This window comes from Gallinula chloropus (genome assembly GCF_964237585.1).
Source record: "Gallinula chloropus genome assembly, chromosome: 3".
In the NCBI taxonomy this organism is placed as follows: Eukaryota; Metazoa; Chordata; class Aves; order Gruiformes; family Rallidae; genus Gallinula; species Gallinula chloropus.
The window spans coordinates 91,472,694-91,500,356 of NC_140087.1; the positions used below are offsets into that span (position 1 = coordinate 91,472,694).

Here is a 27,663-nt window from a genome sequence, read left to right on the forward strand (position 1 = left end):
GGCTAAGCTCTGAATACAACATGCAAGGCCACTGGAGATAGTATTTCTGGATGAAAAAGAACATAAAGATAAAAATATTTTTATGTCATGTTTTTGTCTGTAATGTCAATTAAACACATCCAACCTGTGACCCTCAGCTTCGAGGTTCTGCCCCCACAGGTTTCTAGGGTCCTGACATGGTATCATACAGTATCTAGAAATAACTAGCTTTGATTTAATATTTCCAAATGACTGCTGGCTTTGAAAGAGAACAAGTGATAGCTTCTTGCTATGTTGCTTCGATACATATGTTTGAGTTATTTGAACGAATTATCTCTGTAAATAGCATTGCACTGTAAATGAGAAAACAATGGCATGTTCAGTCATCAGAGACGGCGTTTAGATGATTGTCCTCTAGATAAACTGCATCACTACAAAATGAGCAACTGCAATTTCATGTCCGAGATGGTTTTGATTTGGATATATCGAATTATTTATGCTCTCTGCATTCCTCCATATTATTTCATTAATCACATAACAACCCTTTCACTCCTTCACTAAACATGCTAACTCTAATTAGCCTTCCGCTACACAGATGTTTCCTCATTTAGATGTTCGGTGCCTGGTCATGTGTCACCCTCACTTTCACATGGATTTCAGCTTACATTACATCACTTCAACGTCCTTTCTGTGTGTCAGCCCTCTGGGTTAATATGTCCTTCCGAGTAACAAATTGATTGCGGATAGATATGAATGAGACACACACACACACACACACGGTGTCCACGTTATCTGCATTTGTTATACACATGCAAATGTGAAGGATGCATATAAAACAGAAACGAAAGCAGTAGTTTAAGCCAAGGATGTTGGTGTGAAGGCATGACTGATTCTTCTCACATTATTCCTACCAGTAAGTCAATGTATCAGTGACGAATCACTCTTGTTTTGGATCTCAAATAGTCCTCAGGCTGGTGAGACCACCATTTGATCTACACGAGGGTAAATGTTTTAATCAGAGAATTAGGGAGAATTCAGTGATTTGTAAACACTAACGCTGCGCCTCGGTGCTTTTATGCATCATGAAGTTTTAAAAGCATAATTCAAGCTGTAAGTGTTCAGTTATGACAGCAGGGAGTGTTGAAAAATGCATCAGAAACTTCCCTGGTAGGCAAAGGTGCGTAAGAGGTTTCAGATCGAGCGTTTCACGTGTGTTGTGGCACCTGATGAATGCCTTCTCCTCGGCATAAAGACAGGCGGATCATTATTAAATTCTCAGATCTGAACGCTTCTTTAAAAGGGGCTCTCCAGTCCGTCTGATCCGCAGGGAAGCAGCGCGGTAGGAAAGCAGGGAGGACGCGGTCCAGCCGGGTGGGCAGCCCTGGAGTGCACCCCGCGGGCCCCGGTGCCTCCGTCGGGGTGCAGGGACGGGAGGGCGACACCGACGGGCAGGCGCCGAGGGGAGCCGCGCGTACCGGTCGCCTTGTTTACAACTTCTCACTTCTCTGCGGAGCTCAGAGATACTCTCCTTTGGAAAAACAACCACCAAACCGCACAGAGCGGCTCCTCGCCGGTACGAGGGGCAGGCAAGTACTGCGGGACGGGCTCCCTCCGCGGCGGGGCACGGCGGCTCCTCCCACCCGGCCCGTCGGCGCTGCCCTGGGAAAGGCGTCCCGGCGGCGGCCGAAGTTGGCGCCAGCCGCGGGGAGAAGGAGCCCCCCGTCGCCGCCACCCGGTCCCCGGCGCCGCCCCCACTCGAGGGCGCCGAGCGCGAAGCTTCGCGGGCCGGCGCGGCGCCCGGTGGCGGCGAGCGGAGCGGAGCGGGGCGGGGCGGGAGCCCCCCCAGCCCCCGCCCGCGGGGACCCTCCCTCCCGCCTTCCCGCTCGCCCTCCCCTCCCCGCCCCCGCGCACCGCCAGAGCCGCCCGGGGAAGCGGAGGAGAAGGAGCGTTTCCCCAGAGCCCCCCGCCGAGCCCCGGCCGCGACGGCGCGGCGCCCCCGGCCCGGCCCGGCGATGCTGAGGGAGGAGGAGGAGGAGGAGGAAGAGCGGCCGCTCGCGGAATAGAGGCGCGGCGGGAGCGGGGACAGGCACCTGCCCCGCCGGACTGCCGCAGGGCACCGCGGGGCGCCCCGACCCGCCTGGCCGGCCGTCCCCCGCGCCCTCAGGAAGGGAGCGCCGCCCTCCCAGCCGCCACCCGGCCGTCCCGCAGAGGAGCGCGGGCGGGGGAAGGGGCAGCCCCGCCGCCCCCCGCGGCCATGCGCTGAGCGCCTCCGCGCCCGTCCATGGGGCGGCGCTGAGGGGAGGAGCGGCGCGGCGGGAGGGCGCCGGGGGCAGGATGAAGTCCCTGCTCTTCAGCCGCTTCCTCCTGCTGCTGCCCTGGGTGCTCATCGTCATCATCGTGCTGGACATCGACAGCAGCCGGGCGCCGCTGCCCGCCCTGGCCCCCCGCGGCGGGGGCGGTAGCGGGGGGGCCCGGCCGGCGGCGGCGCGGGCGCCCCCCCAGCGGCGTCCCGAGGCGGCGCTGCCCACCATCTATGCCATCACGCCCACGTACAGCCGCCCGGTGCAGAAGGCCGAGCTCACCCGCCTGGCCAACACCTTCCGGCAGGTGGCGCGGCTCCACTGGATCCTGGTGGAGGACGCGGCGGCGCGCAGCGAGCTGGTGAGCCGCTTCGTGGCGGGCGCCGGCCTGCCCTGCACGCACCTCCACGTCCCCACGCCGCGCCGCTACAAGCGGCCGGGGCTGCCCCGCGCCACCGAGCAGCGCAACGCCGGTCTGGCCTGGCTGCGGCAGCGGCACCAGCACCTGCCGCCCCCGCAGCCCGGGGTGCTCTTCTTCGCCGACGACGACAACACCTACAGTCTGGAGCTCTTCCAGGAGGTGCGTGCGGGGCGGGGGTGGGCGCGGCCGCGACTGTCCGCCGCCGGCCTCCCCTCAGGCGCCCGCTGTTTCCCGCCTCTCCTCGCCTCCCCTCAGGCGTCCCCCTCTCCTCCCCTCGGGCACCTGCCGCCTCCCGCCTCTCCTCCCCTCAAGCACCTGCCGTTCCCGCCTCCTCTCGCCCCCTTCCCCGGCGGCCTCCGCTGCCCGTCCCGCTTCGCCGCGCTGGGCTGCGCCCCCAGCCCCGCTTTGCGGCGCGGTCGGTGTCCCTCATCCGAAACCCGGGCACGGAGAAGTCACACCGCGTCCCCGGCGCGGGCACCTTGCAGCGCCCGTCCCTCCCCCGGGCTCCTTCCCTAGCCGCTGCCTGCGTGCGACCGCCCCTCTCTCGATTTTAAGTGTCTCGTCCCTTCCCCTCCGCGCCACCCTCCCAACTTTTTACTGCTGTTTCCTCCCTTTCCTGCCGGGCCAGGCGAGTTCGGGGCGCGTGTAGGGGATCCCGCCTTTGCCCTGACACTGGGGTGAAAAGCGCGCTTCGATGCCGCTTTCTCGGGCTGCGTCCTTCTCCCCGTAGGGCAAACTGGCGTCAGGGGTCGCCATCCCTCTCAGCTCTGGCGTCCAGAGCCGGCTCCTGCCTGTGGAGTTGCCCAGTCTCTTTGAAGCCTTTCGCTCTTAAAAGCTGCAGTGTGTAAGGACGGAACACCCTTTCGGGAGCCCCTTTTGTGAGGGGACCTGTTTTTGTCTTCATTGCAGCCCCTTGGTGAGGCGCTTTGCTCCTTTTCGGTGGGGACTGGCAGGCGCCCCGGGGAGAGGTTGCCCAGCCTGCTTTCTGGGGGGGAAGGAGGGGCGCTTCGTAGGCGCTCCCGAAACAGCAGAGGAAAGGTCGCTTACACCTTCCACGACAGAGGAACGACTTTGGCAGGGAAACGGAAAAGCAGACAGGCAGCAGCGAGGGAGCACGCAGGACTTGGGACAAATCCCCCGCCCGTGACTTTCTGCCGGCGGACAGTGCCGCGCTTGGTGCCGGGCACCCGGGTGCCGCAGCGCCCGGGCGCTGAGCTTCCCCAGACCCCCGGCGGTCAGGGGGTTGAGAGGAGCAGAGTGCGCGGAAACGTGAAGCAGGCGAAATTCCCTAGAGAGAGTTATCTTAGAAACGCTGATCTTCGTTTGTGGTTAGGCTCGTAATGCGCCCTTTTCCATTTCCAGTGCGCGGGCAGGCGCAGGGTCCCTGCTCAGCAGAGGTGCCCTACTTCCTCCCCTCCCCCCCCCCCCCCCCCGCCCCTTCCCGTTTGGCATTCAGCGTTGAAGCTGCTAATTTGAAGACCTTTGCCTGCAGGCTAAACCTTTGTTGTAATTGATTTTCTTAAAATCTCCTGGCCGTGCTTAGCGCATTATAATGCAGAGTAATTCCTCCTACCCATCTTTGATGTGATGGGAGTGCCCGCCGCTGTTCAGGGATATAGAACTAATCTGCTTCAATCTTGGGTAGTCTGTAAATTGATACAGAAAATACACTTTGCCACAGCGAGTAGTGTGGGATGGAAGATATTGGGAGATGAATCTCTGCTTTTTCTTAAATTATTATTATTATTTTAGTACAAACACGGGGCAATCTGAAGAAACAGTGTTGGCAGGCACATCGCTCGAGTGGCCCACAGCTGCCGAAAAGGGGTCGAGTCAGGTTTATTCTTGTATCGTTTCCCGTATTATTCTTCTAATTGCTGTGAATGGTGAAACAAAATGTTATAAATCACCTCTCTAAACAGCTAGGAGATGCAAGAAAGCAAGGGCTGAAGGGCTAACCTTGAAAATTGCAAGCACAAGGGGCAATCTGTGTTTCCTTTTGCTAAGAAAAGCCTCAGGCATGCAGCTCCGCAGTCCTGAGCCTCGTCTTTCAGCAGGGTTCAGCTGCTGGGGAAGAGGTGATTATTCGGCGTCCTATGTTGGAAGGCAAACAAGTGTGCATGAATGAGTTTATCCTGTGAAATGTGCTGGCTGGAAAGCTCTGTTACAGGAGTGGAGAAGGACCTTTTGCTTCAGTTACCACTGCAAGTTCCCATGACTTTTTTGGGGTCACTAATGAGCTGTATGCAAGGTTTCTGGGATGCTGCTGGTAGTAGCAGCACAGGGCAAAAGTTACCAGAAGTCCTGTGGCAGGCTTTGCCAAAGGGATGTGCCTTTACCAGGAGCGGGAGTTTGCATTGAAGAGAGCCAGTAGTCTGGTTTTCAGTTGAGGCACTTTCTGAGGGTTTTTTCCCTTGTTAAAAACACTTCTCTGTCTTTATGGATTCTGGTTTGACAGCTCTGTAGTAAATCCTGATCTCTCCTTCAGGAATTGATTGATTTACGAAGTTAAACCATGCTCATCTTCTCCAAGCATGAAGAGAACAGCTTCAGAACACACTGTGCGCAGATGAAATCTGGTCATAATTCCCATTGTGAAAGTGGCAGTAATGATACCTGAGAGTTCTTGTCTGTTTGTTACCCTGCCAGGAACAATTCTCCAGACCTGCAGTCACGTAATCCCAAAGGATGTCTGATAAACTGTTGTCTGCTTGCTGGGGAGGACAGTATAAATGCAGGGGGCTGAGACAGGAGCTTTGAATTCTGGTCCTACCACCATCCTGTGCTGGCTGGTTGACCTTCAGCGTGTCACTGATGTGGTCCTGGGGACACGTGGGTCCCAAGCTGCCAGCAGCAATGCCTGCTAGCATCTGCCTGCAAGCAGTTATGTACCTTTGCTGGCTTATGAAATAGGAGGTCTGTTCCCTTTGTAATGTTTTTTAGGTTTTTTTCTGAGTCAAAGTTGGTTTCAATAACAGCACTGAGGGCTTGGGGGAGTTGAGAACCAACACTAGGTAGGACCATAAAACCAACATGAGAGAAGCATTGGTGTTAGGGATGTGTTTCTCTCAGAAGTTGAAAAAGCATTACTGTGGAGCAGAAGGAGTGCCAGGGACCTGCATGTCAGTGAAGGATTATGTTTAAGGTAGCTCCTTTGCTGTGGATTTCCCCCGTGCCCTTACAGAAGACCAAGCCTTTTTAACAAAGCAAAGCCAGCAAAGGCTTTACTGCTGCTGGAGGTGTATAAACCATAAGGGCATGATCAAAAAGGAGCGTTCTTTGACATGAGATGCCATGGGATACTTCTGAGAGCTTTTGATGAGGGAATTCTAATCTTTGTCCAAAGTACTTCGTCTGGAGCTTACACAAATGCGTACCTTGTATTTGGTACAGAATGAGCTGGGCCCAATAGACCTGGGCAAAATGTCTTGCATGGGAATCAGGAAGGAAAAAAAAGCCCCAGCCCATCTTACAGTAGTGTTCTTCTGGAAAATGTCACCATCTGGAGTAAATCTGGAACTATTTGGTGCTGTTTGGTTTTCTTCCTGAGACATATGATAGCATGTTGGGTATATGGCTTAGTTTTTGACTAGCAAAACTGTGCCCTCAAAGTCAAACTGGGCAGGATCTGAGCAGGTTTAGTCGTTGTCTCTAGAATAAGGTGAAGAGCCTGGTTTGTCTTTCTGCTGCTGCAGTGTATTCAGCAATGGCTGAGCTGGGCACTTTGTTAGGAAGGGTTCACCTTTCCTGGAAAGGAATCACTGGTTCAGTGATTGTGATCTTTAGAGTACTGAAGTGGGGCTGCAGCAGTGATGAAGAAATACTTCCAGGAATGGAGGTGTGGCTCCCAGCTCCTCCTGCGTGAGGCTATCATGGTGGTCAGGTGAGAAATCATGCTTTTACTTTAATGCTGGTGGTTCTGGCATATGGTATTTAGTAATTTATTATTTTGGGATCCAAACCTCAAAAATATTTTTTTTTTTTGATGTTCAGATCAGGTCTGTTCACCTGGAGGGGGTCTATCTCTATCTCTCCATGAAAAACAGTCTGCTTTCTGAAATTATCTTTTATTAGTTGAATGTCAGCCCATGTTCAGAGCAAAGCTGCTGAGAGGCCTGAAATCCCAGCTACAGTATTTGATACGCTGCACAGATGTTTCTACATGAATTGTTATAACTTCTAGTTTTTATTATAGGCTGCTCTTCTTTCGAGTGACTCTTTTCAGTTTCTGTTGTATTTGTGCTTCATCTTGTTCCTGAGTTCTAGTTATTGTAATGTTGTGACTGATGCCTAGCAACTGCCAGTTTTATAGAGTTCCAGAAAGAAAACCTTAGATAAAGCTGGTATTCCACTTTCTTAGAGAGATTTTAAAAGCAAGATTAGCCTAAGCACTGGAAACCAAAGATAGATGTAGCTAAGTTCTGCTTCCCTCCACTCTTCACACCCTTCGTGTGTGTTCATGTCTCAGTCATTTCCTCTGCCCTTTCCACGTTTCCAGTGGTGGCCTTTGGCCATCTACTTCCTTGGTCCCTGTATGGTTACATGTGCAGGTTGGAGTTCTGCTCTGGCGTTGATTGTGCAGACTCCCCTGAAACCTTTGAGGGTGAGGGGTGGAGCTGCCCAAGGAGTACAGAGGACAGGAGTAAAGGTCTTCAGCCTGTCTGGGAAGATGAGCTTGCTGCAGTTGGAAATGCATGGAATGTTAGAGATTCCTGTCTAGGCTGCGCTGCCACCTTTGCTTGTATTTTGCTCGGGCACCTAAGATGAGATGCATGTGAAATTAAGATGCTTGCTTCTAAAACTGTGATCTCCCTCCTGCCACCCCTGGCCCTTGATCACTGGTGTCTAAAATTCCGTAGCAGGATTTGCTAGGTGCCTAGGGCATACAAGCATGGCATAGAGCACTGTCTTGTCTGAGGTGAAGACTTGCAGACTGGGTGTCCTTAGAGTAACCCACGCTGTAAGGTGTGATCTGAAGGCAGCCTTGCAGCGTGAACTGCAAGTAGTATATCACAGCATTAATTGTCATTTCTAAGGGGGGAACCTCCAAACAAATGTTTTGTGTAACAGCTTAGCAGTTAGCCCTATTCCTGCCTCCTGAGTTGGGGACCAGAATTCAATCAGCTGTAGCTGTTGCCTGCACAAGAATGCCCTGACTGTGATGGAAGAACTGAAGCTGAAAAGGAGGAAGGAGAAGAGAGAACTCAACACCTTCTCTTGAAATTTAGGTAGTCTTTACAGGTATCTCAAGATTGATGGAGCTGCAGAGAAGGTACAAATCCAAGCAGTGAAGGGGATGGTCAGCTGGATTGCTCGTCACATGAGAGCAAATTAAACAAAAATTCCCTAATATTTTGAAGGTATGCTAGTGTTTATTTATCAGCCTTAATTGCCCAAGTAGGATCATTCTCAAATCAGTCAGGTGGGAACAAAGATGCTAATGGATGTGACCTACTAAATGAAGATTAGGGCTGTGCAACTCTGGTAGTTTTCATAGTGGGACTAGAGAGCAGTGGGCCAATTGTGTGAGCGATTCAGACTGAAAGCATCTTCCTGTGCCCCTGCCCTTCACACTCCCAAAAGGTGTGTGTGAAGGTAGCAGATGTTCTAATGGCTGCTGACAGTTTCTACCCTGAAAAAATAAATCCTTATTATTAATAACACAACAGAAAGGCTTGCAGGCATTGCATGTTACACGGGCTTCAGTTCTTCCATGGTCTTCTTTGCAAAATATCTTTGAGAGCAACTTAAAAGACATGATGGAAGATGTGAACATCTACTGCTCATTCCAGCTTTGAACAGGGGAAGGTTAGTGCCACTTCAACAGCTTAAGGGATATATTTATGCAAAAGATTTAAAAGTAGTAGAAATGTGCAAACAGGGAGATCTTCTGTTGTATCTCTTGGAGCTGATTGGAAAAATCAAATTTTTCTTAAAACCAACATTTGGCAGTCTAGGCAGGATTAAGTGTTAGCTGGCTGTCATCAGTTATTTTCTTCATAATAATAAAGATCTAAATATAAGTTAGCAGTGCATTAAATACCTTTCCAGTATATAAATGATTTAAGAATACATGACAGATTTTAAATGAGCTCTGACATTCCCCTTGCACATAGACATGTAATACCTGTGCTAAAGAGTTTGGATTAGAAAAGACTGGTAGAGAAACAATGAAACAGCTTAAAAAGGAGAGGAAACCGTGGCAAGAAAAAGCCATTTGAAACAGATTTATCCAAGGGAGGGACTAGGTTACAAAATACCAGGCACTGTCTGTTTCTGCACTTTGAATGCAGTCTTTTTCTTTCCACTTGTGAAATTGATACTGTTACTATGAAATAAATTACCAGTGGTCAGCAGCTCTTCAGAGGTACAGTGAATAACAGAAACTAGGATGTGGGGGAAAAAAAACCCAACCCAGTAGGCAGAAGGTGCAAAAGGAAATATGAATAGCAAATGTTTTGGAAATCTTCCCAATCCAGAGAAATGGGCTCCTTACTGCTTTAGTTAAATTTAGTACAGTTTTCCCCTGCAGGGAAGCAATATTGACATTTGTGCCCAAGGATGCTGGTATAATTTAGAAGCATTAATCATTGTATCTGGTATGTAAAATGTTGTTTGTGAGAAGGGAGAATTAATGTATCCTCCCTCTGCAGTGTTGACTGGGTAGGAAGCAGCAGAGGAGGCTTAAGGCAGATTTTGGAAAAACGCTTTCTAATAGTGAGGATGGTGAAGCAAGCACTAAATCACATCACAGGTGAGGGCTGCAGAGCAGGCTAGATCAATGATTGGCAGTTTTGTCTTGGCTTTGTGGTTTTGGGGTTTTTTTGTTTGTTTTTGGTTTGGGTTTTTTTTTTTTTTAATTTGTAGAACCTTCCTACAAGTTTTCCCATGGAGATACACCCTTTACAGTCAAGTTTGCTGACAGCAGATCTGCTTTTTGAAGTTACTGTCCCCTAAGTGTCACAGTTCCTGAACCACAAAACCCACTGCCAGGAATGTGCTGTGACTCAGTACCCCTCTGGAGTAACGGTGTGAAGGGGCAGAAGCTCCATTCAAATCCCAAGTAAACAGGCACAGCATCGCTGCTGCTGAGCTATCCCTGTGACTTGCAGTGCAGCCACGTCAGTGGCTGAAGCAGAATTTGGCTTTAAATGACCTGTGATTAACCCAGGATGCCTGTCAGAGAGCTGAGAGGGAACCTGGCTGTTTTCCTGCTTTAACCCCTAACATTTTCCTCTCTGGAGGACTTGTAATGAAGGAGCTCTAGATCCTGTCTTTGGCAGTAATAATTCAGATAATCAGAATTTTGCATAGAAATCTGCTTCAGTCTTGCTGGGGAGGGGTGGGGAGGTTGAGCCTAGATGACAATCTGTAGCCTGACCAGCACAGATCACAAGCTACACAGGAGCTGAAGTTACTGAGAACAAGGAGAGGAAAGAAGAGCTTACTGTGTGTGGCAGCCAGGTTTGCATTTGCTGAGAGCTGTGAATCCTGAACAGAAACACATCAACATCATGCTGCAAAAACCCTAGGGTGGTTGTTCCAGCCTGGAAGCCTTTTCACTGCAGGAAGTATGGCCATATTTCCTTCTGTCCATCACTTGCTTTCATTCCCCTTGGGCTTTTTTATTTTGTTACTGCCTTGGTATCTTCCCTCTCCATCAGCACAGCACATCCCATTAAGCAGCTTTTCTTGATTGACTAATGAGATGCTATTTTTGGCAGTGCTTTTATCACTATCTCTTTTATTGCTCAGCTACGTTTTCTGCATTTTCATGTGTTATTCTTTAGTGGTTCCTCTGTTGCTACTGTAGTCACTGTTATTTGCTGGTCACCTCACTGGGATTTCTTTGGCCAGTTGATGCTGCTCTCTGCTGTCATTTCCTTGCCCAGTTGTGTCCCCCACAGCTTCATTTCTGTTTGTCCTACCAGCCTACGGTCCTTTTCTAATCTTTCCCCATCCAGTACATCACTTCTCCTATGCCCAAGATCCCCTTTCAAATAATCAAAAAGTAAATAGAGGACAAAATGAGCATTTCCAGAGGGGGACTCTTCCTGCCTTGAGACAGCTGTCAAAGCCAGGCAGGGTGAATCACGCTGGTAGCTTCCTATCTCTGTTCATTATCTGTAGAAGGCTAACTGGGATAGACCAGGTGCCTAACTTAGAGTTAAGTATAAGTAAGATGAATACCATTCATGTAAGCTACTTGGACTTAAGATGCTGAGTATTAAGACAGCATATGCTACTGCACATTGAAATGACAGATAGAAGAGCAATTTAGGAAGCTGTTTGTAAGTTATAGGATTTTGGCAGTTGTTTAACCCACAGCAATAAAGCTGTATAGTATTAACTTGTTTTTGAATCGCCTTTTTGTGTTCCAGTGATTAGCAGCATCAAATTCCAGATGCAAGCTGACCTTTTAATCTGAATAATAGCTTCTCCCTGTCATATATAAATGCAGCCTTAACACATCAGTATGTTAAATGCAGTAATGCTATTCTCAGAAGATTAAAAGAAATATTCCTACTTTCATCTGCCTAACATATCCTCAGACTGTAAGGTATTTCAGAATTAGCATAAATACCAGTCTAGATGTGCTCTTTCAGTTAGTATTTAAAGGGATTGCTGTGTTCCTGACACCAGCTTAATTCATTCTCCAAAAATGTAACCTCTGAGAATAAAGAAAGTAACTCAAAGAGCAAATAAAGAGCTCTGCCAAGGGTTCCTTGCTGCCTTCTGATGTGTGGTGGCTTTACTGACTGAACTCGGGCACCGGGACGGACCCAAGAATGTAATGAAACTTCTTGGCTCACCTGATGCTGGTTTGATGGGGTCAGTAAGATGCTTCACAATGACAAGGTTCTCCTTTGCACTGTATGTGGTGAAGTATCAGTGTAAATGAGTTGGGTTCTGCTGGCATAAATGCTGTGGTCACTGCTGATGCAGCTCAGGAGTCGTGTGTGACCCGGCTGGCTTTGCAGTGCAGCTGCCCAAGGGCTCACTGTGGGAAAGGCAGGGCACGGGCTCACTGTGCATCAGCTGCTTCCTTGGAGCTGGACCCTGCCTGCCTCTGCCTGGCGGCGTTTCCTGTGTACCATGGGTACAGGCAGCTGGCACAGGGTAGCTAAAATGCTGTAATTTGGCACGCTGGTCGTGTGTTCAGGTTTCTCTGCCCTCCAGAAGGAATTAATGGCAAGGCAAAAAGGTTAGTGGGCATCTGTGTTCACCCCGAGGTTAGTACCGGTGTGGCACAGTCGGGTGTGTGTGGTGTGAGCGTGCCCTTGGAAACGGACTGCAAACTGCCTGTGTCAACAAGCCCAACAGGGTGATGCCCAGTGGCCATGGCAGGTGATTTGGATGTTAATATGAATACACTGTTATAAAAACTTGCAAAATGTGTGATTCATTAAAACTAGAGCTGAAAGATCTTTCTGAGAGGGTTTGACCAATTTCCATATCCAAGCAGTTAATTGCTAACTCCGTATTTGCCAAACGGAAGAGTGGGGGAGATGGGGAAAGTTACCTTCAGCAGGGAGAACACTTGCAGAGAACCACATTTATCAATAACTGCTGTAGAGATTGATGGCAATTAAACAGTCAGTGATTGGGTAGAACCCTTATCACAAGAAATCCTTCTGTTGGTTGTATAGGCACCCTGTTCTCACACAGTGCCAACTGCTGAGAGAGATGGTCTGTCTCGCTGACACGGCTGTCGGGGTGGAAGGGAGGGGATTTCACTGAGCAAATGGGATGATACGCAAAGAACTGGAGGGAGAGGAGATGCATGCCTGTCTTCCATGTGCACACACATACTGGTGGATTTTTAAATTAGTGTTTTATGCCTTCCCTGTGTGGAAGTTCTCCTAAGACTCTGCCAGTGTTTCTAGCTGAGAAACGTGAGCCGGAGTGACGTGGTGCCTTCGTTGGTTTTTTTTCCTGGTGCATCTCCTGGGAGCTCAGATGATATGCATGATAGATCTTTCACCTTGGCAGAAATAGAGGGAAGCGTTTAATATTTAACCAAGGTTGTCTTTTACTTGAACATCTATCGATAGGGGACTGCAGTTACAAATATGTAAAGCTCTGTGTGTGTTTTTTTAAGAGGAGTGCTTGGAAGGAGAAAAGGATAACCTTTCCCTAAGGAACAGGCCTCAACTAGAACAGAAGACAAGAGATTGTTTTTAAAATTGCTCAAATTAAGCCCACGTTACACTGGAATAGTTTAATACTTGCTTACATAGGGCGGTATTGAAGCCTGGTAGCTGGCACAGTGGCTTTGGAATCAGTGTGCATAAACTGCAAGTTGCTGTGTCTGGGTACTTGTCTTCTCAAGTTCTCAGACCAGACTGTCAGTGATGTTTCCCATGGGGAACAGTGCATCAGCTTTGTGTCATGTTATCTCCTGTTTACTGAGGAAAATGGTCTGCTAACCAGTGAAGTGAATTCACTGACTCCCAGTCAGCTACGCTTTTTGCTACAGAAAAGAGTAATTTTTTGGTATCTCTAAGATTCCTCTAGGTTAGATCAAGACCATGGTTCCAGAATTGCATTCAGTCACGTTTATACCACGGGGAAAAACTCCTGTTACTGATAGCAAACCAGCAGAAACATCCTGCCCGACCTGCTTTCTGTCCTTCTGAGACACTTGGCAGAGCTTTTCAGGAGAAAATGTAGCAGTTTAAAAAGCCCACGTCTCTTCTTTTGTGAGCCCTTAATAAATCTGAGCTGCATCTATTGTACAAATCTGGTATGTTGCATGTAGGGGACGAGTTGTGTGTCCTCATTTTCCATACACAGTGTATTTGTTACCAGTCTCAAACTAATTGTACTTGTCTTAACCAAGTGTGAATTTGTTAATCATTACTAACAGTAATTTCTCTCACTGGGCTTGCATAATACCTATGCAATCTGTGGAACAAAGCCTGCTGCAAGAAAGCTAGTCTTCCAGATAAAAATGATCTACTGCTCCTTTCAAAACCCAAACAAGCAAACAAAGCAAATACTGTTGGTTTTTTTTTTTCCATGGCTTTAAAAAAAATGTCATGATAAAAATAATACGAATAGGCTGTTTCCAGCAGAGGTGAGGTGCCTCTGGGCTGGGCAGCTGGGGGTTTCGCAGAAAAGGAGCCAGCACGTGCAGCTTGCAGCTGCCGGCTGCTCCGTGGGGCTGGAACTGCTGCCTCGCCTTGCTGCTGGCTGCGCGGGCGCTCGGAGCAGCTGCCCGCAGTCACGCTGTGCTTTGCCTCCTGCAGATGCGCACGACCCGCAAGGTGTCGGTGTGGCCCGTGGGGCTGGTGGGGGGGCGGCGGTACGAGCGCCCGGTGGTGGAAAACGGCAAAGTCGTCGGCTGGTACACGGGCTGGAGAGCTGACAGGCCCTTTGCTATCGACATGGCAGGTGAGTACCACCTGTCCTGGCCCATGCTTGTTCCTCACGACGACGGCTGTGTTGTGAGTGGGACAGGAACCGCTGTCTCTGTGTCTAAGCAGCTTTTAAAACTTCCTGCATCTGCTGCATGTGGCCCTTCAGCACTGAATACCCTGGAAGCCTTATCTTGCACATCTCCTCTAATTAAGTTGCTTCTTGGTGATATCTGAACTTACTTTCACTTGGTTTTAGTTTTATGCAGCAGCTTGTCTTTTATGTTGTGTAAATTATTTGTTTGAAACAAGTTAATTGTAAATTGATTCATCCAGTTAATTTTTGCAAGGAGCCCCTGCCTCTCAGTGTGTCAGCAGGCAATATACGTGCAGACCCTTCTTAGACCCACACTGTAAAATACCACGTTATCATGAAAGGATTCATTTCTTCGCTGGTTATTTGGAGTGACAGTGAGAACTGTAGATGGATATAATTTGAAACACTGGGCTTAGGGGAAAAATCACTGACAGCTATAGCCTGGTAGGTGAAGGCGGAAAAGCTTCAAAATGGATCTAATCAATCTTCTGCTGGGGAGTTAGCACACCACATAGCTCTGTCTTGCTGCTAGTCCACGCTTAGACAATTGTTTGTATATATTCACGACTGCCACATGAATCACCTCTGTGCAGAAGTCGGATTTCTGCTCTAGCAGCAGCTGGCTTCCCAGCAAACGATAATGTTATTTGCACTCAAGCATGTTCTGTATTCAGGAAGGAAAGGGAAGGGGAAAAACAAGAATACCAGGGCAAGAATGGGGTAGAAAAAGCCAGCCATGTTCTTTTTATCTGAACCCTTGTGTTTTCGGAGTTGGAAGAGGACAGTGCTCTCTCATCTCAATAGAACATGTTTTTATGGGTTGAAATGTTCCATGACAAATATGCACAAGTATTTACAATACAACTGGATAAAAAGAGCAATAGAACTAATAGTGGTTAATGTCTCCAAGATAGAAACATCAACAGGTGAATTTTCCCACCCTGTAGAAGCACTTCAAGTCAGTAGTGTCACCTGGCATGAAAGCAGGGCTTTGAGTGCCCAGGTAGAGGCATTCCTCAGGGGAGAACGAGGTATGCCAACCCCTAGACCTGTGTAGCCTGTTGAGGACTGCAGCTGTGCATTTTAACAGTCCTTGTGTGTGGATTTACCCACTTACTGACACTGTGCTACAGCAGTGATTTCTTATTGATACGGTGCTATAGCAGTGATTTCTTATTGATACAGTGCTACAGCAGTGATTACTTACGGGTGTTATAAAGGTGACAGCATGGTTCATACTTCATTAGCAGCCAGCAAACTGCTGTTACACAATGCTGCCCAGGGGCTCTAGCCTAGGCTCCAGGAGGTATGTGGAAAGACCCTAAGTTGCTGTTTACACTTTGCAGTTGCTGGCTGAAACACTGGCATGAGGGAAGAGCAGCTCCATAAGGAACATTACCTGCTCGTACTTTTACTGAGGTCATGGAAGGGAAGGTTACAGAAACAAAGGTACAAGGGCTGGGGGTATATAGGACATTACTACAGAACCACAAACAGGGAGTTACTACTTTGTGAGAGGAATAAATGAAGAAATTAAATCACACTTCTGATTTGAGCATGGAGGGAAACAGGTGCTGTTTAGGACAGTGAAAAATTCTTCAGTTTGCATCTTCCATTCCCTCAGGAATACAGTGGAAGGGCACAGGCAGACCAGGAACCTGTAAATTCAGAACTGGCCAGGTGTCTGAACAGGTGCAGTCTACAAGATGTGTGCTAACACTCTGTTTTCCAGCCCTGTCATTCCCCTGTCTCCCCCCCGCCTCCCCACAACATCTCTCTGGGGACTTGGAGGGCTTGCTGACAGACCAAAGTCCACACTGTAGTTCATCACTGGAATTCCTCCTTCTACCAACGCACCAAATATATAAGCAACTGATGTTGTACCAAGGATCTTTTCTGCAAATATTACCATGAAAAAGGAATATGTATTTATTAAGCAGCCCAGCTGTCTACAGCTGTGTTTAATCCACATTCTGGTTCCCAAAGCTGTGGTAAGGAGGCTCTTTGCTTTACAGAACTATCTTTTTCTTGTGAGTTTTCACAAGAACTTGATTGTGAGGCAGGGTGTGAAAAGAATGATGGTTTAAAAGCTTGGGACCACTGATCTAGCTTGTGGCTCTGCAGAGGAAGCGCATCCTTGCTTTTAAGCACATAAACTTCTTATTGTAGCCATCATGATAGTGGGCCAAATGGAAATCTACTGCAAGTGGAGACAGGTCCTGCTGATTTCACTGGGATCAGCTCAAAGCTGGCCAGCTTCCCTGGGTTCTTCTTTGAAATGTATTCACACACAGCAGTTACATTAGATCAGTTCAGTACACACAGGTTAGTTCTTTTGAGAAGTTTGTGGTTGACTCTGCTATTTTTCCAGCATTAAACTGCATTTAGAAAGCAGAGTAGCTGTTTCCCATGTCACTTCTTGTCTGGCAGCTAACACACCAGATGAATTCATTCTGCATGTAAGTTCTGCCTCTGTTTTAACCGTTAGACATGGTCTGGAGTTTGACACAGGCTTCCTTACACTCAGGGGAGAAACACAAGAGAGAAAATAAGGTATTGTAAGTAAAAACATGACTGTGGTTCTGAGGTAGGCACTGCATTGTTTTTATCAACTCAATTTAAAATCCTCTGTATTAAATGCTGCTGTTAGTGATTTACTTTTGGCTTGATCCCAATGCCAGAATTTTTGACTGGGATCGTTACAGTGAGTCTCCCAATGCCAAAGCTGTTCAAAGAAAACTGATGCTTGCTTTACGTTAGCGTTCCAGGAGCTGCTTCAGTCACAGAAGTTAATCTATGCCTGTCGATCACTGGGCAAGCAGACTTCAGACTTGTGGTCCAGAGCTCATGTGCTGTGCCTGAAGTGTCTCTGACAGGGCCTGAGCAACCTCCTTTTCCCTGGGTTTTTGCTGTAGTTACGAGACCTTTAGTACATCTCATCTTTCTTACGGGTCCCTGAGGAAAGAGCTGGTCTCTTCATGACACTGCACAACGTGGCAGATTTGGTCTGAGTCTGTGTGGTGGGCTGGCTGCCCACCTGTGCTGGTGTGGAGACTGGCAATGAGCAACATGCTGGCTCCCTGTGAGAATTAACTCTGTCCTACCTGAAACCAGCACAATCTGGCAGAGCCACTACTGGAAGTCATAAATGCAAACAGAAAGATATGAGTGGCTACAGCAGATGCCACACTCAAACCAAAAAACACAAAGAAAACTGCCCCCCCCTCAAAGTACCCCTCCATCCAAGGGTAACAACTCTTTTAAGTGTTGAGTTTAAAATCAAGACTCTTTCATGGTGAATGAACTGTCAGCAGGTGCTTTTATGATGAGCTACAGATACCGCTGGTGGAGCACCTCTGCCTGCCCTGCCCTACTGCAACCCAAACAGCACCTCACAGGGGGAAGATGCTAGAAAGGTGCAGACCCTCAGCCAGGGCATGTTTAGCAGTGCGAAGGCAGCACCTTGAGCCGTGCAAGGTACCTCCACTCCAACCTCAGCCCTGAACCTAGCATTGGCACACTCTGGGAATGAGACATGCTCCGTTTCCAGCCCGCCTTCAGCTGCTGCCCTGTCTATGGCACTCAGGAAGCAAAGGCATCAATCACAGCAACAAAATCTTTAAAGCCCTCCTCAGTCTAACCAGATGAAGAGGAATGGCTCTGCCCTTTACTGATCTAGTGCAAGCCAAGGCGTGACTCACCAGACACAGCTTCCCTAGAAAGCAGCACAGATGTAATCTTTGCCATGTCTTCCAATGGATTAGTTCTTATCTGGGTGGCTCTTCAGCCAATTAGATTTAATTTACAGCCTTGCATTAAACACAAACCCAGAACACTTCTTTGCACTCTGGCTGTGAAATTGTCACGTGGCATTTCATGTCAACTTCTAGCCCAATATGACCTCCTAGGAGTAGCAATCAAGAAAAAGAATTGCATGTGTGTAGTACTGTTCTGTTACACAACACTGGAGACAGATTAATGCCCCTTTGAGGTTAGAAATCAAAATAACAGTGTCTTTTCATCTATTATCACAGGATCATTATCTACTGCGAGAAATGACTAGTGTCACTAGGGCCAGAACCTGAGCCATCTCCTCTCTTTTTGATGCAAAAATGATCCACCAGTGATAAAAAGCCAACTGAAAATTGTCACTGGAAAATGGGTTTCCTTCTAGTCTGTCCAAAGTCTACACATAAATACAACATGTCATACATGTAACTGCTTTAATTTTACAAAGTAGGGCTGGAGAAATAGAGAGGCAGGAGAGAGGACTCCTCAAGTTATCTTCTCCCTTCAAGTCCCTGCTTTATTGGATTCTTTCATGAAACAATGACTGCATGAGCACTGATCAGGGAACCAAACCTCATGGACAGCAGCCCATGTCCTTGACACATACAACACTCAGTTCAATAATTTGACTTTTATTTAACACCTGAAAACATGAGGAATTTTTGCTAGCACCCTAAAATGGTGGTTTGCAGTAGCACGGTAGCAAGGGCGTGTTCCATGCAGGGGGCACGGCCCATCTGAGGGTCTGTGCGTAGAGGAAATCCAGCTGCAGAACTGAATCCAATTTCCCCAACACAGCAGCAAGCTTTGAGAGAGAACCTGGGAGAAGTTAACGTATGGATTAAGTATGGGCTATGGGGGCCAGGGAGCCAGGCTGCAACACACAAAGATAGCAGTAGAACAAGTCTCTCCTGTTTAGAATGGATTTCTTCTCTCCTTTAAAAACTGGGACATGCTAATTTTGGTGTTTACTTCATCTTCTCCTCCATGGACAACCAGCTTGTATCTTAAAAATTAAATTGTACATCCTTTTTTAAAAGCAGCAGCAGCTCAGCAGCTGATCAGGGCCTCAACACTGCCTTCCCTTGCAAAGCAAGCAGGTTTTTTTGGTGCCCAGAGTATCAGACATGCTAAAGCCTGGTTGCACAAACCAGTTATAGCTTGTTCTGGTTTAGAAAGACCCAAACCCTACAGCACTGGGCTGGAGCCCACCTCGTGCTCCCTCGCAGCCAGGCTGCAAGACACAGGAAGCAGTGATGGCCTGTAGCCTGCTGAAGACAAACCCCTACCTGGGAAGTGAAGTCCAGGCTGCTGTTCCTTTCCCTGGTACCACCTGCCCAAAGCCAGCAGCTGCAGCAGGGAACAGCTGGATCGCTGGGAGCAGGTGGAGCAGTCTGTGGAGCTGCAGAGCTTCACCGCGCAGTGAGGACAGGCTACAGCCAACTGAGGACAGGCTACAGCCAATGTCTGACACCTCCTGAAGTCTTTTATTTGCCGAGTACTCTGCAAGGTGTGGATAAGTGTGAGCACTGCTTCAGGGAGAGCGAGGTTGTCTGAGTGTGTCACCTCCCTGTGAGGGACCTAATGTCTGGTTTTAGAGGAACTCAGGGGAAGGAGTCCTTTCAGCCCTGCTGTGCAAGGTGTAGATCAGCTACAGACTGACCAGTGCTGATGAAAAGGACTCCCAAGCCCACAGTAACTACACGGGGTGCAAGGCAAAACATTAACGTGACTTTTCTTTCACTAACAGTAAGGTTAGAACTCTCTGAAGGCTGAAAGTCTCTCCTAAAGACAGCAGTTGTTACAAGTAACATTTTAATCTTTTTTTTTCTGACACTTTTAAACCTGGAAGTCCTTGTACAGTTCCATACATTTTATTATACTTTAAATTTAGTTTTATTCCTTGATTGAAACTAGGAAGGAAGGATAGCCCAGGATCTTAGAAGGTTAAAAAGACACATTTTCTCCATGGCAGGAAATTGATTGACCATACAGTGCAATTAAAATCTGCTTGCACCTTCAGGGCAAATCAAAGCAATGTAGGCTGTGCAAACCTGCCAACTGTTACCTATCCATCTCATCAAATTTACATGTTTTTAAAAAGAACACGGGAGATTTCTAGGCTGCAGTGTAACTTGCATGAAAATGTGGCACCTAAAGGTTCTTCTTAACGCTCCCCCCTCTCTCTCCAAGGATTTGCTGTGAGTCTCCAAGTGATTCTGTCACACCCGAAAGCCGTATTCAAGCGTCGTGGCTCTCAACCGGGAATGCAGGAGTCTGACTTCCTGAAACAGATAACCACAGTGGAGGAGCTGGAGCCGAAAGCCAACAACTGCACCAAGGTACCCGTTCCCGCGCGCCCTGACACGCGTCCCGCTGCCGCCGCAGGTGGCTGTACTAACCCCGCTGTTGCTCTGTAGGTTCTGGTATGGCACACGCGAACAGAAAAAGTGAATCTAGCTAACGAGCCAAAATACCACCTGGACACAGTGAATATTGAGGTATGACCTGGAGACACAGCTACAGGGACAGGACAATGGACGTGGCAGGTGGTGTTCAAATTCAGCCGGTTACAACGGTCTGCTGCTGCGCGAGACCCTGTGATATCGTCTGATGGACTTCTGTGGCAAAGAGAGGAAGCTGTCAGGTACTCTAACAAGCAAATCTTGTGGGTGTGCTTTGTCCTAACTTGTCTGCATGCGTTTCTGAACTCTCGTCTTAATAAACCCACACGGCTGTTCTCACGTAGTAAAAACAATCAGAGAGAAACATGGCTGCAGTGGAGTACTTTCAGAATCATCGTTTATGTATATACCTTTTGTATTTATCCAGCTTAATGGTGTAATTATAAACTGATTTTAAATCACGAGCTGTTGACCTAAGTATTTGCATAAATGGATCCTCCACATGGAACAGGTTTTCCTTCGTTAAAAGTAGACTTCTGAAGAAATAGCGGTCAAGTAGGTCATACAGTAATGAAATAAAACCCCACGATTGCTTATGGGTTTATCCTTTTAATATAGGGAAATAACATTTTATCATTACGAGGCACCATAAAATGTAAACACAATCACTGTCATAAACCTGGACATCTCTGCAAGGAGCAATCCCTCTGCTCACACCGCGTTACCTGTGTACGTGTTGTGCCGCTAGTTCCCAGCAGTAATACTGTGTACGTGCCTCGTCAGCCACAGCGGGTGCTTGATCGCAGGAAACTCAAATGCATCGAACGCTCATTTTTAAAAGAATAAACTATTGATTTGTAGAACGACAGCAACATCCAGGTTTATCTTTCTTTCAATAACCGTATTCTCTGTTACGCACACCATATAACATCACAGTGAAATGTAGGATGAAACAGAATTTGTTTGATACACTAGAAAACATTGCTCAGTGATACATTTACATTCTATTTATATATGATTAAACATTTGTTCATACAGTACCTTCTACAGGATTACTGGGTCATCTGGGGGGGCGGGGTTCATAGTTTTGGATATTACTAACATGATAGCTACATCCCTTATATGCAAACATTTGATCTAGAATTTCGAGGGGGGAAAAAAGTCAGTATGTGGTTAAGCAGCTTCTTAAATATATGGTCTATGAAATCATATGCATTGTATGAAAACGCTGCCAATGATGTATAAATGTACTCTTGATCTGCTTTTCACTACATCAAATTTAAATCAATATAGACCACGACACGGTCAGTCAGTTATATTCTTAATCTGAACAGCTGGGGAGAAAGAAAAAGAGTCTGTACATGGAAGGAACAGCGAAAGTAAACGCGTTTGAACGGGGAATGTTAGGTGGCTGTTGGGGGTGGGACTTCCATCGCAACGTTCATTTCCACAGTTGTGTGCTCAGAGTCTGACCAGAGGAGCTCCCAGTCCATCCTGCCGCTGTGCTGGGGGGCTGCCCAAAGCCCATCACGTTGCTGGAACTGCTGAGGTTCATGCCGGCCATTTGCTGATTCATCTGTCAAGCAAGACAGCCGCCTCGTTAGCACCGCTGCCCAAACCCACGCCCGCCTCGCCTGAGAGCAGCCACGCTTCTTAAACCAGCACCAGTGAACCTGCGTGTCCCTAACATCAGTGTTTCTCATGAGACAAAAATACTAACTCAACTGGAGCTTGGTAGTGTTCTTCAAGTGTCCCCGTTTCGGCAGGGATAGTCCAGAAGGAAAATTAACTCTATCCTTGCCGAACCCAGGGCAGCCACATACAGCAGCTGTTCTGGAACCACTTTCTGTTCAAGCTATTGGTGTTACGCATCAGCCACCATCCCCCAGTTGACATCACATAGTATGCAGGAGCTCTTTGCCCAGCCTGGGTCAGCTGTGCCCCCCACCTTCTCACTGACAGGTCAGTACCAGAAGCTGAAAACTCCCGGACTGTTTGGCAACAACTAAAGCATGAGCATGTTATTGACATGATTCTCATCCTAAAGCCAAACGCAGCACGGTGCCAGCTGCCACATTAGCTTGATCCGTGCCAAAACCGGGACATACCGAAATTTAACCATTCCTGCTACAGAATCTACTCAAGATATGATAATTTCTTAAAAACAAGTGAAATTAAAGATGACCCCTAGTTAAAGGTGGGAGAGAGTTCAAAGTTCAGCACAGTCACTTCAGGAATGGTGCAAAAGTATTTCTACTCTCTAGACAAGTAGTGTCCAGTTACTCTAGTTTGCAGTGCTCAATGTAACAGAACATTCTTCAGGTTACTCTGCTTTGCCTTGTAAAAAGGAACACTTGCTGACACGGCAAAAACCTGGCTTAGAGACAGAGTAAAGATGTCCCTTCCCTCATGATTTTGAGAGCAAAAAAGCATTTGGAGCAATTAACAGTCGGAGCTGATGAATAGGGGTGTTGGATAAGCAACATTAGATTCGAGTTAAAGACACCATTAGGTAAAAATCAGTTTGCATCAACATGAGTGAACAACGCTGGGCTGCAAAATCAAAGCAAAACACTGGTGAAAACCAGCTGTTAAGTACATTGCAAAGCAGTATTTCAGGGTAAAATTCAATACCCTGCTGTCACAGGTGTACCCACAAAAACAGCCCAGCACGGAACAGGGGCATTTAAAAATCAGCAGATGGAAACATGCCCTACCTAGTTGTTAATCTCTTCTGGAGTAGAATTCCTAAGAAGTAGACTAGATATATAGATACATATATATGTGTATATATTTAAAGTGCTGTTCAGGAGAGTAAAGCAAGCTCTCTCTCTTTCAACTGGAGGCAGAGATTAGATCACAGTTCCCCTACAAACTGGGCTGTTGGCGCAGTGGCAACATCTGAGGCACAGGGGGTACAGAAACTCGTGAAGAGTTTGTTCTATGAGACAACTTTTGATATAAATTGATAAGAAGCCTGATATTTATTTCAAAGCTGATACCCAGGAAATACTGTTAGCAGTAAATCCAGGCTTTTTTGGTTTGACATTTTGAAATTCTCTACTTTTAAACATTACTTGTCAAAGCAGAGCAACAGTCTGTATTTCAAATGGGGCTGTTTTGTCCCTGCATGAAATGCTGCTCTCACCTTCACACACACTCACACCACAGGCTCGAGCAGAGTGGTAAAAATTCATACTGTCCCACCTAAGAAAGTCGCTAAGGTTCACTTCCTGCATTACTACAGTAGGCAGCACGGGGTCATTCCAGTGCTCTTAGAGTTCAAAGAAGTATTCTGAGAAAAAAAGCTACCATGATCCACACTGTGCTGCAAGGTTTGTGTCATGTCCCCTGGAACCTCTCAAAGACCTGATCTCAAGATACTTCACTGGATAATGTAGAGATACCGCCCTAAGGGGGCACTAAGGCTGTCAGAGAGCCTTTTAACCATGTTTTAAGAAATACAAGAATAGTGTGGAAATGCGACAGGTAAACAGGAGTTCAGCCTAAGCAAACTGTCTGCAGGAGAATGTCAGAGTGCAGAGCACTGCACCTTCCACTGAGACTGATCCTGAAGTCTGTGAATCAATTAGTTGTTAATGTCTGTCCCCAAACAATTAAACCCGCTCTTAGTTAGAAAGGCTGTTTACATGCCAGTCACTGCAGCTAAGCTTTAGCAGCTTTTTACATGGCTAGTTCAGATGCTGGGATGAGAGCAGCCACAGCAGCAGAGAACCCAGTTTGCTCAACCCTGGCAATATTTATTCTCTGATCTATTCACTGCATTCCCCTCTGCTGGGGGGTTTTTCAGTTCATAGTGCAGCAGCCTATAACTTGGCTGCACCGCAGCTTCCCTCCCGCAGCCCATCACGTTGTGCCTGTGTCTTTCCTAAAGCACTCTGGTGTGGGAACAGCAGGTCCTTACCTGAGAGAGGTTCCATTGAGCCGGTTGGTTTTGCTGCAATCCGTACTTATTCTGCGGCGTGACCACCTGTCCCACCATTCCACCTGGAGGTCCGACGACATTTTGAGGAAGTCCCATCACACCAGTTTGTGTAGTACCAGTAAATCCATTGGGCATTCCCATTCCTACCATCACACCTGTGCTCTGTCCCATGACTGGCACCGATTGTCCCATCATGTTTCCCATCATCCCAGTTGCTGCAGGCACAGGAACTCCCATGGCTGGAAAGCCTTGAAAATGAGTTGATGGTTGTGTGGTGAAGGGCATAGAAGACGACCCCATGAACATACCTGTGCAGAGAAGGGGAGAATTCAGCAAAAGCATTCTGTGATCTTCTCCCCCCATCCCCAGGAGTTAAAAGTACAACAAAATAATCTTAAAGGGTAACTCTGGCCAATTGTTCATCGGTGCTGTTCAACCAGAGTCTGGCAAAAGTAAGAAACTGCTTAAAGCCTCTCAAAAAGCAGGAACCCTCTGCCAGAGATTAACTGCCAAAAGGAGCCATCCCTGTGGTGAGCCAGAATCTTTCAAGGGCTGTATCGGGGGTCCTTGGTTTCATCCAGCATAGCTAAAAACAAAACATGACAGCACTGGACTGGTCCTGGCTGCTGCTGTTTGCACAGCAGAGATTCAGAGCCCAAACAGGATTAGATGGCAGAAACGGAATTCACCAGTCTCGCAGTAAATTGCAGTAATTTGAACAGCTAGAAATAAATTAAAATCACATGCTATTGGGGTTTTTTTTTAGCTTCTGTATTACATTCCAGCAATTTGCTCATTTTTATAAATGGTAAAACCAAAAATCTTCATTCAAACACAGGTGGCAGGGCTCCCAGCCTTAGTTTCACACCTGTAGGAGGTACCTATGCTGGGCAAAGCTCGAATCGGGACCACACAGAAACCTTTAGACCAGGATTTACCTGGAGCGTTTTGCTGCTGCATGGTTCCTGTGCCATACAGGGAGAGGATGGAGTCCTTGGAGAGCTGTTTCTTTGCCGACTCTTCGGATTTCGTTGTTTGCTCAGTGAATAGGTCGAGATCCCCGGATGCTGCAGACATGGTGGCAGCTGGTGGTTTAGTGGAAGTGCTCTGGGAAATGAAGGTCAGGACAGGCTACTGAATGAAACCAGCAAAAGATGCTACGTTCAACATCCTCACTGCTGAACCAAACAAAACCCGGTTCATTTACAGAAATTAACTTTAAGTAAATGAGGTTTCTGAAAAACTGAAGAGAAAAAAGCTGCCTCCAAGATGCAGAAAGACCACCAGACCAGATGGAGGTTACAAAACAAGGAAAACTAAATCCCCAACCAGCTCTGGGGTGTACACACACAGATTAGTCATTCCTCTTGCTCCTACATTTTTCATCGGCGAGAAGCATAAATCACAAGCTGTAGTTAGATTATGAAAAATAATTAGGAAATCAATAAGGAGATTACAATTCACATCTCATTAATCCTCTCACAGGAGAATAGATTAAAGAGCTAAAACAAAAGATTAAGTGCTTTGAAATATATTACCACAACTAAGATGAACAGTATTTTTGGAGAAAAGGCCAAAGTAAAATTTTGGCTGATCTTCCTAAAGGTATAAAATTTCCCAGATTCACTGTTTATAGCTGCCTGAAGACTTCTTTGAGCACATTATTTACTGAGAAAGCACAATTACCAAAAACTGAGAACTACAGCTGAAAAACTCTAATGCTTGCAGGCTGCTGGGCTTTTTATTGCTCTTGTGCCAAAATGTTTTGTAAACAAAAGTGGTCCAGGTGCCTCTCAGTGCTGGTATTCTGCTGCTCACAGCCAGGGTTCCATACAGGACACCGCCTGGGTAACTAAGCAATAAGCCGTGTTTGTGTTTTTTTTTTAAAATACACAAGTCGTCCTGTTGCTAGTGGGAACTTTTAATGCAAATCACCTGCATACCCCTTGAAAAAGGGCCAGGATTGCAATGCACACTTCATTATGGCCTTAAATTAGTGCAGCTAAACGACCCCTGACTGCTTAGCGCTCACCTGCCTAACCCCACACCCGCACCCGCCAGTGTCAGCTCTTTCCTGCACTGAAGGGACTGGATCTGCAGTCAGGTCCCCCCGTTTACTGTCATCACATGCCAAAGCTGCTCAGACAGACCAGAAGCCACCAGAGCAGGCGCAGGTACACAACACACCTGTTTTCCTGCTTAAAGCAACAACCTCCCAACTCCTGACTGTGCTGGCAGGCTGCAGACCAGGCCCTGAGAAGCCCACTATGGTCACGCTGGATTTGTGCAATGCTGCAATGCAAACAGTTGGTATGCAGCTTCAGAAACATCCCTCTGATTCCCAAAGTGCTAAAAGCTCTCAAACAATGTCCTGCTGTAAACTGGGGGCGGGGTTGTGGGAGGGGGGACAGGGCGGGGTGCAGAAATGACTACAAAACAATGCTGGCACCAACCATCAGATGGGAGAGCAGATTCACATGGTTGATGGTCTCCAAAACTGTTAGGGAAAAGGAAGAGAAAAAGAACAAGTGGGAACTCTCTGGTACACGAAAACCAGCATTTATACAACAGTTGATTTGGGCCAAGGTGACTTGGGAAGCAATGAAAGGTGGGGTGACAGCCCTACAGAGGGAAAGCGGACAGACCAAGACTCCTGTGACACCTTCTCTCTGGCCAGTGTGCACTCAACCTACCTACTTCCTAACGCACCTATTATAAGAGCTCCTGCCTCTTGCTGGTTACTGACAACGACTTTGTTTGCAAAGCAAAATCAAACATTTCCCTGGGTACCAGGAATCCCTCTCTGTTTGGCCCAACGCTTTGTCAGTGTGGCATAACCAGTCTTAGACAATACCAGGGTCTGACTCAATAACACGTTCAGGTGAAGGCCCATGTGTTTACCATACAGATACCCAGGAAGTCCCATTACCGAGTCACTCCATACCCACGTGGGCCTCCCACCATGGCCTCTGCCCGGGGCAGCCTCTGTACAGCAGCCCTGCCCAGCAGACTGGAGAAACCTGACGAGGAGGGGACGTGAGTGAAGTGAGGCGGCTCCTTGGCTGCTTGCGCTGCGGCAGGGCAAGGAAGGGGTTTGCTCCTCTCCAGCTGGGAGAAGGGCAGACATGTCTGGGTGTGGGGGTGGTGTGTTCTTTAAATAAGTCATAGCGTCAGAGAAACTGTTCTCATCTGGGAAGAACCCCCGTTTAGAGTGCCTCCAGATCTGCACAACAGCGTTACGACAGGCGTGTTAACGAAGTACAGCACATCACTACAGGCCTGCAGGGAAGAGACGGAGAGCTGAAGACCTGGAGGACCGATCACCTATTACGTTTACATCATGAGATGAAGAGTGTTTATTTCACA

At 47.6% G+C, this 27,663-nt stretch overlaps 2 protein-coding genes across 3 annotated transcripts in view; one reads left to right on the forward strand and one right to left on the reverse strand.

Moving 5' to 3' along the window:
• Nucleotides 1-2,313: 2,313 nt before the first annotated feature.
• B3GAT2 (beta-1,3-glucuronyltransferase 2) lies at nucleotides 2,314-20,506 on the forward strand (the record flags this gene model as incomplete). The annotated part of the gene is made up of 4 exons (XM_084262301.1): nucleotides 2,314-2,859; nucleotides 13,953-14,097; nucleotides 20,140-20,288; nucleotides 20,367-20,506. 4 exons carry the CDS (start codon nucleotides 2,314-2,316, stop codon nucleotides 20,451-20,453), a joined length of 927 nt encoding a protein of 308 aa, XP_084118427.1. The 3' UTR covers nucleotides 20,454-20,506.
• Nucleotides 20,507-20,944: 438 nt separating this feature from the next.
• The window catches only part of SMAP1 (small ArfGAP 1), a 102,912-nt gene continuing 96,193 nt past the window's right edge, over nucleotides 20,945-27,663 (reverse strand). For both annotated transcript variants that reach the window (XM_084262380.1, XM_084262379.1), the window contains 3 exons: nucleotides 25,236-25,404; nucleotides 24,277-24,605; nucleotides 20,945-21,927 (listed from right to left, as the gene is read on the reverse strand). In XM_084262380.1, the coding sequence (XP_084118506.1) occupies nucleotides 21,793-21,927; nucleotides 24,277-24,605; nucleotides 25,236-25,404 (633 nt within the window). In that variant the 3' untranslated portion in view covers nucleotides 20,945-21,792. The remainder of the gene's footprint in view (nucleotides 21,928-24,276; nucleotides 24,606-25,235; nucleotides 25,405-27,663) is intronic.